The sequence below is a fragment of the Mugil cephalus genome, chromosome 4, assembly GCF_022458985.1.
Source record: "Mugil cephalus isolate CIBA_MC_2020 chromosome 4, CIBA_Mcephalus_1.1, whole genome shotgun sequence".
NCBI classification, from domain to species: Eukaryota; Metazoa; Chordata; class Actinopteri; order Mugiliformes; family Mugilidae; genus Mugil; species Mugil cephalus.
The window spans coordinates 25,043,017-25,055,424 of NC_061773.1; the positions used below are offsets into that span (position 1 = coordinate 25,043,017).

Sequence of the window (12,408 nt, forward strand, 5' to 3'; positions counted from 1 at the left end):
GTCCTTGTAACTGATGGAGGCAGAGCAGAGCGTTGTATTAATTAAAATACGAGTGAGTCTGGAGGAAGTGTGGTTGGGTCGTCCACCTTTTTTTTTTTTTTAGTTCTATTGCCTCCATTTGCATTCATTGCTCCATTTATCCCTTCACTAAAATATGTTAGAAGAAATTTTAATTTGTGAGGGAAAATTGAAACAAAAAACAAAAAAAACAAACAAAATATACACACATATATATATATATATATATATATATATATATATATATATAATATATATTATATATATATATATATATATATATATATATATTAAAGAAATATCTAATCAACCAAAGATTTTGCGACTCCCCTGCAGTACCTGTGTGGACCCCCTAGGGGTCCCGACCCCCTGCTGAACACCTATGTTTTGAGGCATTTAAAATGAAAGCTGTGGGTTAAAACCACACGCTGGGTACCACAACAGCTAATGCCACTACTGCTAATACGTCTTGTAACCATCACTCCTAAAACACTCAGCTCAAATGAAGATCACAGGATACAGATGGAGGTCGTCCGTCCTGACCTGAGTCTCGTCTGATCCAGCAGTGGAGTACAACACAAAACCAGTGTTTGTGCCTCGGAAAATATTAATGTCAAACATAGAGGGAACGGTGTGATGATTAAAGAAGTTAGTGAGACGGAAGCGCTGCTGCAGTGAGGCTCGGTGTAAATGGGAGAAACTCGTTAGAGAGTGACAGGCAGCTGTACCCATTAATCATCTTGTGTAACGGCGCGGATGTACCGGGTGTGTGCGTGCGTGTGTGGGTGGGTGAAGAGTAACCTCCCGCAGGCAGCTCATGGTTCACCCATTAAACAAAACAGACATGCTCATGGCATCCCGGAGAGATGGAAAACTGCAGAATGGAGGCAAAAATAGTTTGGGAGAAGTCGAGAGAGAAACTGTTACTCAACCCAGTCGTCAGACATTCAGGACAGTTTATTTCTTTCTTTTGTTTTTAGGACAGGAAAAAATAGTGTGTTGTATTTTGAACATTTCTAATATTATATATGGTTTATGGTTTTGTTGTATTGTTTCCAAAGTGGGATTCTTTTTATAACCCTTTTATTTTACTATGTGGTTTGGAGAAAAAACAAAAAACATTTAATTTCCAACCTCAGTTTGTGTTAGTTACACAAATGAGATGTGTCAGTTTGTGATTTTCAGGAATTTTTTGCTACTTTTGGACAATGCCTGACTTTCTATCTATCCAGTTGTTGGAAAACATGTTATGTCATCATCATGTATTTGATCCATGTAGAACTTTGTCCACGTTTGGTGTGCTGAGTGCAGTGTCATCTTTATCTTTATTGTATTTTTTCTGTTATATTGGTGATTATTTATTTGTTATTTTTTCTTTTTTTTCTGATATTTTTGTTTTGGTGATCTATCTATCTATCTATCTATCTATCTATCTATCTATCTATCTATCTATCTATCTATCTATCTATCTATCTATCCTGCTCCAGTTTGCTGGTAATTATTCTGTATTTTGACCTTTTTTTTTGTTTAAACACATTTTTGAGGCATTTTTACTCGAGCACAGAATCAGAATATTTCGTCACCAATGTCTTGCATGTTGACTCAGTAATTATCTGAGACTAGGGCTTTATTTACGTTTCTTTTTACCCTTTTGTGCTGCAGCACATTCAGTCTGAATGAAACACTGGATGCTACAACCTGATTTGTTTTTTGTTTTTTTTCAAGTTTGCATTAGTTTAGACAGAAGACGACAAAGTTCCAAACTCAGCTACTGACTGTCCTGAGCAGCTCTGTGTTTTTTTAGTGTCGATTAATGTGCAAAAGAGCTCACTGCAGGTGGGGGTCGTCTGCAGCTTTTATTTCCAGCATTTATCGTGTGCTTTCTGTCCGTAGCCCTTACGTCCACTACCGTCGATTCATTAAAAGAAATCCCCTCAGTGATGCACTCAGTCTTCTCCCTACGAGCCTCATCAAAGCTACGCCAGCGTGCACAGGTGTGTTAGAGAGCTGACGTGTAACAGGTTACAGTGCAGATGCAAGATGAACGAAACAGAGCTGCAGCTCTGTTTTGATTCGTTCTCTGTTTCGCTCGTGTTTCCACGCACCCTTTTTCTGTCACGTCATTCTGGAGCGTCGTTTCCACATCGCTTCTCCGAGACACTGAGTTCTTTTTGTTAACGGTAAAAGTGGTGTACTTTTAATCTCCTCTTACCTGAATGGTTAAGCTGGTGTCACTAGTCCAGGCCCCCCACCCCTCCGTCCCCGTGTATCTATGTGTCTACGCTGCTTCACCGGGGCAATTACTTAGACCAAGTTAATGTGGAAAAAACACGTAGAGGAACAGAGCGACCATATAGAGGAGGGCACAAACACTCGGTCGACCTCATTTGAATGTAATCAACCCATTTTAGACTCTGTGTGTGTGTGTGTGTGTGTGTGTGTGTGTGTGTGTGAGGGTTGTTTATAAATCCAAACCTGATCCTTAAGCAGGAAAAATCCCAGAGAGAAATTCAGGATAGATGAAGAGCGAGCAGTGACTAAGCATTACCACGTGCATTTACTTTATTGATCCCTCATGGGAAATTCTTCCTCCTCGTTTAATCCATTTGCAGTGTGCATCCTCGGAGCAGCGCTCAGACAGGCGGGTGTTTGCCACACATAGTGGGACACAAACCTGTGACCTCAGAGTCCCAAAGCTGCTCCTCTAGCCTCTACAGGTTTCCTTGCAGCGCCTCATTAACTCAGATATCTACCATGGAAGCACAGACGTCTGTGATGATGCTGCTGCTGATGATGTGAGGCATCCGATTGTAAAACATGTTAGCTGAGTGAGCTTTATGTGTGTGATCGTGTCCCAATGTGACGTCACTCAGCCAAAGTAACAGACATTGCAACTCATAGAAAGTAAATTTCCAGCTGCAAAGTGCAGCTACTAGTGGTGGGTGCACAACATCATTTGGGGTTAACCTACGGAACCTACGGATAGCATGTCTGCTATATTTAGCCAAGCAAAACATCTGGTCTATTATGGTATTTGTGATGTCGATATCAAATAAAATAAACATAACATAGAAAGAATACTAACCAACACAGTAAAGACTAGTGGAGAGCAGAGTCACCACTGTTGCCTTGAAAAAGTCTTTTGATTACTGACTCACTCCTTTAACTTTAACTTAGTTGCTTTACTGATTACTTGATTTTAAAAGTAACTAAGTAACCATTACCTACCTACTTTAGTAGTTACATTGTAGCTGCCGACTCTCAAATGAAAATAAAATTAAAATATATATACATACATACATATATACATGTAGAAGCCGCCGCCGCCTCTGTCCACTGGAACAATGTGTCAGCGCGGCCGCCATCTTGTTCAGGTGGAGGCCGTGTCCACTGACTGTATTAATGAACAGAGGCAGAGGTTTATCAACGATTAAAATCCTCATAACTCACTGAGTTTCCCACCTCTTTTCAATCTCTTTAATAATCGAGTTTATTATAAATGTCAGACATATATTAATGATACAATAAAAATTTACAAATGCAGACAATGTGCAACACCATTGAAAAGCTTCTAGGTATTTGTGAAAACGGAATAAAAATATAGTAATAATGATAATATATATACTAAAAAGGACAAACAACTTCATCTGACCAACGCTCGGTTCTGCTTATGTAGCTACAATTTAGACACGTAACTTCCGTTAGCAGTTAATGTTAATGTTATATACACCAGCCTGTCACAGGACTAACACATAGACAAACAACCACTCACACTCACACTCACTCAATTTAGAGTCAATTTAGAGTCAATTTAGAGTCACCAATCAGCCTAACGAGCATGACTTTGGAGGTGGGAGGAAACCGGAGCACCTGGAGAAAACCCACGCAGACACAGGGAGAACATACAAACTCCACCCAGAAAGACCCGAGCTGGGCTCAAACCTGGACCTTCTCTCTGTACTGATGTATTACTAACAAAAACATCTTTTGTTTTCTCATCCTTATATAAGCTAATAATTGATGTATCAAATTCAACACGTCCATGACAGTTAAATAATATAAAACATCTTTGCCCTTGTGAAATGGTATTTCCTGTTGCTTGGTTTTGGTGTTTCTTTCATGGGAACATCCGTAAGCAGCACAAAATTCTGTCATTTTGGTCGGTCACCTTGGTTCACCTGAACGTGGCATCTTGTATTATGATGTATTTATGATGTTGAAAACGTGACTTGTCGCATACATGACCCCACTCTCTCCGAGACGAAGTAGGAAAGCAAAAATATAAAATGAGAAAAACAGTAACGCACATTAAGTTGGATCAGTAGCTTTAATCTGATCACTGGTTTAGAAACAGTAGCGCGTTCTATTAATGGTTACTGGAACAAATTAGTCAGATCAGAGTAAGACGTTACTAAGTTTATGCCTTACTGGCATCACTGATGCTGACAGATTAATGTTAGAAGACGGAAACTTCTCCACATTTGTAACGTTAAAAAATTACCTTTTCTCAGAAAACCCAGAGCTTGAAACCATGTGGTTATTCCAGTGTTTGGATGTTTTCCATTCACAATCGTCTTTACGGTCTTCACCACAGACCTCATTAAAGGTGCCTGAAATTAGGTTGAACATAGAGATGCATTTTGATGTTGAGGTTTATTTACGTTAAAAGGGAGTTTTTCGTTGCCACCCCCTCCTTAAAGTTTCATTCTGTTCTGTAAAACTGAAAACTGAAAAGGGAAGTGAAGTTACCTTCACACGGTAGGAATAAAAGAAAGACGATGGGGTTGTCCCTGTTTCCAGTCTTTGTGCTGAGCTAAGACTAGACAGCTTGTCTGGTTGGATGACTGATATACTTAGTATGTAGCCCGGAAGACACGTCAAACTCTCTATCACTGTTGAACTACTATCGAAGATTCAAAGAGTTTTATTATCATTTTAGTTTAAACGCTTTTTCCTGGACAATAAAATTCTTCGATTGCCGTCCGCTCAAATGCCGTAACAACATAAAAAATCTATTGCCTATAATTTAATTTTGAGTAAGCTCATGTATCTCATAACACACAGCTCCTTCCAGACCTTTTACTGCGACTCTTGTTGTGCAATCCACAGGCATAACTGCAGTCTGAGCAATATTGCCACAGAGTCCGAGGAAGTCAGAACTTTTGCTTCACCCACTGTCTGGGTGAAAGTACCAAAACACATCTGCCCACAGGCCATAATTTCCCCGCGGCTTGACCTACTCTCATTCCTCCATCTCTAACTGGATGCTTGCGCTGTGTGCAAACAGGCTCGGCTCAGTCGGGCAGGAGGGTGGACGGCTTCTAGCTTTCGCCCAGTGGGTTATGTCGGGGCTGTCGGTGCTAAGCTGAGTGGCTGCTGTATAGCAACAGGCGAACAGCACAACAAAGCTGCAGCTCCTCTGGGGACGTTGTTAGAGGGCTCGCTCCCCCAGGAACAGCATAGGAAGGCTGAGGAAGGTAACACATGAAACGTGCACACTTTGCATGTCCTTGAAGAGGAGCTTTGGTATTGTTATATAACCGGCATGCACGGATGATGGTTAGATGGTATCACAGGATGTACTCAGTGTAATGATTTCCACCTCAGTGTCATAGCTGTCATCAGCAACCGCAGCAAGCGACGAGGAATCTAACCGCCTCTCTGCACTCTACGTGTTTAATAGCTACTTTTGACAATGCAATGGAAAAAAAAACTAGAACCGAAAGTAAGATGAATATTGGACATGAGTGGTAATTGTATGCTGCTATATTACTTTTGTCTGTGTTTAAATGAAACCACTTCAGACCCTTTAAATTCAAGGCCTTGTTCAATGCAGATGTTGTAACATAACCAAATAAAGCAGATGTGGGCGTATTTATTTTTAGTTATTTATTTCCTAATTTGGGCACGTTGGTGTTAGACAAAAGTGGCCCAAGGACTGAACCTTGGGGAACTCCAGTGTTTGTTTTAAATCTATTTTAGCAGCCAAATGACAAATATAGGGATTCATCATGGGTCCCTAAAACAAATATTTTTATTATTATTATTATTTATTTATTTATTTGCTTATTTTTGCCTGTGAGTATATTTAAATTTCATCCCTGCTGCTCGGGTCACGCAGGTGATATTTCAAAACCTTCCTTTTTTCCTTTATGTAACACTTATTTATCCTCCACGTGGATCAGTAACCAAAATCCCCGCGAGCTTAGTTAGACTGTACAGACATGCGTGGGTGCACATTCATTCAGGAATCTGTTCCTATTGTTAAATTAAAACTTCTTTCTCGACCCTCTGGTAGTAAATTAGTAGGCTTGTGGAGGAGACTGGCACCACGCTTGCACAAATTTCCACACTCGCTGGGATAGAGGGAGGGGAGGAGGAGGAGGAGGGCGGAGGAGGAGGGGGAGGGCTGGAGGGCGTCCCTATCGTCAGCTCTAGAGTGTGGAGGGAGGGCCCGCCTTGTGGCTTCCTTGCCCCCTTGCACCGCACGGGTGTATTATCGATGCGCATCCAAGCAGCCGGGCGGCGGGGGCCACTGGACGGGCGCAATGTGACGGGGGTCGGGAGAAATTGGGACGCAGCCTCTACCACGCGGGAGGGAGGGTTTAACCATTAACCACCATTAACCATTAAGGGAGCTGTGCAGAGCCGAGCCGGTACCCTACACATAAAGGCGTGCGCACCGGCGTCCACGCCTCAGCCTTGAGCGCGTTGCCAGGAGGTGGAGGATACAGTGAGACATCCACACGGAGTCACTTGTGCTCCCACTGATCATCACTGCACTTGTTTCCCTCTGGAGCGCTGACACTGACAGGTAACAACCCCGTGTGATCTGTTTTTTTATCCATCCTACTTGCTTAACATTTAAGGTTTAATTAAACATTTATGAGAGACAGTCACGTTGCTCCTTTATCTGACGGAATTTGTCATTCGGTGACTCCGACTGGAGGGAAAAAACATCAACTTCGCGAAATGAAAATGTGGTTAAGAGTTATGGATCTCACGGAGTTTTATGAATTGAATGCTCGTGGTGATAGTGGCAGTGACATGGGCTCCAGCCCGGCGTTGGAACAGGGATCAGCCCTCTGCCCCTGTTTAAATGAGCAGCAGAATAGAATAGGAGGGCTCGTCTATTCAGCCCTGACCAGGGGAGCACTAATTTACGCCTTTGCCATGTTGGGTTCGGGTGGTATTGGTCCTGACTACTAAACAGAAGATTGTTTCAGCGGGGAAAGCCAAAGTCTGTGCGGATGTCGCAACACGCAGCCGGAGGAAAGATGCGGCAATTTAGCGGCAATGACGCCGGAAGCCAATACGCGTACCTTCAAAATAACAGCTGCTATTCAGTTTTACTTGGAATTTGAGGCGAAACTTCAACTTTGATTCCGTTTTATCTTTTTATATCACAGGGTATCCAAGCGTTCTTTTCTTTCTTAATATATTAAAGAAGAAAGGAAGAAAAGAAAAGTCTTTTAGAAGTGCACACACTCAGTGACTATGCAGATTCTGTCCTTCAACTTCAGCCACTTTCTCCTCATTTGTGTCTTAATTTTGTTTTAGAAGTGGGTAATTTTGGACCTTCATGCGAATCTGTCTCCTCTTAACAACAATCTTGCAAATTATTATTAATTAAATACTAATTCCTAATTAAGTCTAGGGACCTAGACCATTAAGGACCAGATTCTACAATTAGCTTCTTAACTAACTTGCGAATAAAGGCTCTGTTGTACCTTCTATGATTTCATCGAGTGGATTTGAACACTAAAGCTACACGTAGAACACGGTCACGGTGTTTATTTTGTAAGAAGCGGCAGGAACATTTGCTGCAGCGTCGCCGTGGACTTGACACTAGAGTGACCGTCCACTTCCAGAGGATGTACGCAGCACTTCTGTTAATGGTGAATATTTTTAGCCACCGGGAGGAAATTTGGCGCTGGATGAAATTGTTTTTTAAACTCGCTGCTCTCCTCGAGGCTGCCATCATGTCAGCGGAGAGGGCTGTCCGCTGGCGTTGAACGCTGTCACAGTCTTTTGCAGGGACTTATAGGGTGTAGGAGGTAGTGTGAAATTAGTAGGCCTATTAAAAGTAAGTCTACCTTAATTTTTTTTTTTCTCAATTAAATTTTATTTATTTTTTTATGATTGTTTTTTGTTGCTATTTTGTGAATAGACTTCTAGTTAAGTAGGGATTTTAAAAAATAATAATTCTAATAAATAATAATAATTCCAAGTTAAAATGTCTTTTAAAAGCAGAAAAAAGCCTGAACACTGAACCAAGCTTTTCTCATAAATGTTTCTATCCAGTAAGCAGTTGTGGATGGAAAGGTTACATTTGCATCTCTTGTTATTATTAGTTTTTTTATGTACGGCTAATGTCATCATAGTTGGTATCAAATGATACTTGTCTATGTCTTTTCATGTGAGACACGTGTGAGTAAATAATTAATGACTTCGTTCTTTTCCCAGGTGACTGTCCACTCTGGTTGGAGGTACTTTTCCGCAGTTGGTAATTCAATCCTCATACTGCAGACCTTTAAATATCTCCTTTGAAAAACCTCCCAGCAGACACGTGGTGTAAGGTGAGACATTCCAAGCCCCCGTGCACTGACCAGTCTGATATGATCAGTGGACTGAGTACGACCAGCGCGTGCTTCAATCTGGCTGTTGCAGACCCTCTGATGCAGTTCGCTTTTCTTTAACTCGTTTTGAACTCTGAATGGGATTTCTGTGGTGAGTCCCCCCACCTTGCTTTTTTTTTTTCTTCCTTTCTCTTCTGTTTTGAATCAGTATGCCTTCTTTTTTTTGCCGGCCTACCCTGAGCACCTTGAAGTGAATGGAGAACATACTGGTCCAGCTCCCAAAGCACCGACAGGAACACGGGCTCTGCAGACGCACAGCTGCATGTGCCTTGCCGCAGGTTTTTTCCTACAGGGCAGTCTTCTCGTGGTCTTCAATAGCGACCCACACTCCCCGTCAGCCTCTTTAATGGGATAAATCAATTGGACTGATCAGGTTCAAAACCAGATCAGGTGGTCAATTCCATTCAGACTTCCCCGAATTTGTTAGGCCAAGGCACGCTGACTTTTTCTTGTCAAGCCCACTGTCTTCTAAAGGCTTCCGCATGGTACTTTGGTCGAAAGAACAAGATAAACTCCCCGACATCGACATGTCCTCTGGGGCCATTGAGGTGAAGAAGGAGGGAGGTCCCCTGACCCCGGCCTTCCTCAACTCCAACTGTTCCATCCACCCGGTCATCCTCACCAAGGGCCCTGAGGAGGAGAGCCCGGGGACCGGCGGTGAGTTCGAGCTCACCGAGGTCACGTCATTGACAGAGAGGCCCGGCGAGACTGCGGAGGATGAGGAGAGGTCGGAGATCGTGGTGGCACTGGACTGCCGCGCCAATGCCAAAGGTCAGCGGGAAGAGGACGCTCTCCTAGAGAACGCGAGCCAGAGCAACGAGAGCGACGACACCAGCACTGACCAGAGCCCCGAGCCACCCGTGCCCCTCAAGGAGACCTCCTTTTCCATTGGTCTGCAGGTGGTTTTCCCCTTCCTGCTGGCCGGGTTCGGGACAGTGGCAGCGGGGATGGTGCTAGACATCGTCCAGGTGAGTGATCCTAATCCTAATCCAAAAAATATGCAGCATTTTTTTGATGAGGGTGAATTCTCAAGTCAGAATGAAGGTAACAAAGCTGTTAATGCACTTTCTTGAAATGATCTTGGCACCAAATGGCGTTCTGCTGTTGAACACATGCAGAAATGCAAAAGGTTTTGCGTGTTATGGACGATGGTATCTGCAATCCATGACAACATCTACAGTTCATTCAACAACTGGTGTTTCTGGTCATTCTTGCCCCAGTTGAATGGACCAGTTTACTGAGGCCTGTTTTCCCTGCTCATGTGTCAGTTATTGTGGTGCTGGTCTTTCTGGTTGCCCATCTGAATTTGGGAATGGGTGAATGTGGCAGCTGTTTGTTGTAGTGCAGTAGCCAGGGAGCTTCTGGATTCACTTTACCTCCCACGAAAGAAAATGACCGAGTGTATTCGGTTTTCCCGTTGACTCACTGCTCTGAACATAGTGCACTGTAGAAATGCTGACAGGTCGTGTATTTCTTTAAAGTCGACCTGTAGTGCAGATAAAGCTAGAGGTGTCAGACTGCCAGGAGACCAGTCCAGGCACATTCTGTACACGGATACCGATGCCAACATGGTGGACCCCAGAAAGTCGGCACACGGGGGAGGGGGGGAGAGGCAGGGGAATAAGTTTACTTTCTTTTGAGCACCTCAAATGGCAGCTCACTACGGCTGAGCAAGACCAAAACAACGCGCGACGCGGCATCAAGGCCTCCATTACCGTGTGGTTAGGTATTCTCACTTAACCAGGAATGCAGAGGTTTAAGGTCAAAAAGTTTTCATGCTGCCTCTACTTAGGCACCATGCTGCTGCAGTTTCTCTAATTTCCAAAACACTCCGTGCGCCATTCTTTCAGAGGTGAGACTGGGAAAGAACACGCATAGGAGGAGGTACGGGGCCCTTAGCGTCCCCCTTCTGGTCCGCCACACATGCGCCTGTGGGCAAACCTGCAAAGAAACGCTTCCACAGAGATGGGAGGCGAGGCTTGAGTCCGGCTGAGCATCTAGCAGGTCATCTCGCTGCCTAATTCCCCCTCCGTGACACCGTGAAACGCTAACTCAGCTAATCCCCCCTGTCCTTGCGGGAAGGTAATTGTCTAACTCTATCTCAGCCTCCCCCTCCATCGCTTCTCTCACACACACACACTAGTTTGTTCAGACGGCGCCACTCGCTTTGCTTAAAGTGAATAAGGACCCTGTAGCATGTCAGAAACTTCAGCTAATGCGTCCATCTAGGCTTGTGTGACTTGGCTTTTTTTTTTTTTTTTTTTGGTCTTTGCTAACGTGACATCTGTAATGTTGGCCACTTCGAGCCCTTACAGCACACACACACACACACAGAGCATCTGGCCTTGTTCCTACACAAGGCTGGCTCATAGGCTGGTATAGAGGAGTGAGCCGTCTGCAGCAGTGGTTCTGTTTTGTGACTTGGCAGCAGAATGACCTAAAACTGTCAGTCCCTCGCTGCCAGAGCCAGACTCTTGGGACTGTGAGGGTGAGCGGCTCAGTTGGACTGAAGGTTACATGTGGTTTGTAAAGGTCATCTAGGGCTTCTTTGGAATGCCAGATTCAAAAGGCCAAATGAGTAACTTTCAGTCGCAAAAACCCTTGCAGTGCAAAATGTTTTGGTCATCCATGCAAAAGGCTTTCACAGTAAACGGTGATTTTTATCCGCGTGCGCGCGTCCGCCTCAGTGTCTAGCCGGCGGTCCTGCGCTGTGGTGTCGACTGATGTAGACTTAAACCCCAAAAACAAAAGAAAAGAACCAGAACGGAGCTTCGGCCTCAAAAACAGTCTAAAAATATAGGCACCAGTAAACAGGAAGTTATTGTCGACGAAGAGTTTTAACACCAGCCAAGCCCTCGCTGCCCACCAGACACCATTTCGGTCCAACCACATCCACTCGCCTGGTTTTCACTGAGCAGCCGCTGTGGAACCAGAGCGTGGGCTTAATTCCCTCAAACTAAATCATCTTTTGAACTCCTGGCTTCGCACCGCGACTCCGCTGGACAAGTTTTAAACGACGCTTTTGCGACACAGACTGAATGATTCTTTTGTCAGTCCGTCCGATTTTTGTTGTTTCCGCTCACGATGCTATTTTCCTGATTAATCATTAACAACATATCGGCTCACAGGTATTAGAACCTCACAACATCCCAGACAAGTAGTGTGGTTAGGTTGTGAGTGATAGAGACTGAAAGGATTGTTAGGTTAGAGTGCTTTTGTGTTTCTCCAAACTCTTGCTAATCTTTTACTCTGTCGGGGATCCTCAGGAATCCTTGGAAAGTCCCAAGTTGCTTGTTTGCTCTCCGCTTGGTCAGATAGTTGGAGCTTCACCCTCCGTCTATTTTAATCTAGTCCAGGATTAGGACTTAGTTTAAAACTTGATCACACTATTTGCATACATTTTTCTTCCTTTTTTTTTTTTTTAATCTTTAACCCCCTGAGACTAAAAATCACCAAAATCTACTTATTCTATTTTGCTATGTTGTGCTGCTGATGTTCATCTTTCAGGCTCCTTAACTTTAACCAAAGCTTTGTTAAGTCAGATCCTTGTAGCAAAGTAATCATCATAAGTAATCATTGCATAAGACGATGGACCCTAGCTATACCATCCACGCTGCAGCACCAGGAAAATGAAACAGACACCCCTCGATGTAGATTCTGTGACGCTGCTGGAGTTGTGTTCGTGTCGCACGCCATCAGGGTCGGCCTCCCCACTCGGTACAGCAAGTACAGTGATCCCAAATAATATGGG

The 12,408-nt window shown here is 43.7% G+C and overlaps 1 protein-coding gene across 2 annotated transcripts in view; it reads left to right on the top strand.

Annotated features, from left to right (window-relative positions):
- Window positions 1–6,503: 6,503 nt before the first annotated feature.
- slc41a1 (solute carrier family 41 member 1) overlaps window positions 6,504–12,408 on the top strand; it is a 29,436-nt gene continuing 23,531 nt past the window's right edge. The window contains exons 1-2 of one of the 2 annotated variants that reach the window (XM_047582834.1): window positions 6,504–6,832; window positions 8,485–9,625. In XM_047582834.1, the coding sequence (XP_047438790.1) occupies window positions 9,140–9,625 (486 nt within the window). In that variant the 5' untranslated portion in view covers window positions 6,504–6,832; window positions 8,485–9,139. Of the gene's footprint in view, window positions 6,833–7,831; window positions 8,105–8,484; window positions 9,626–12,408 lie in introns of those variants that run through there. The other variant, XM_047582835.1, reaches the window with a different exon arrangement.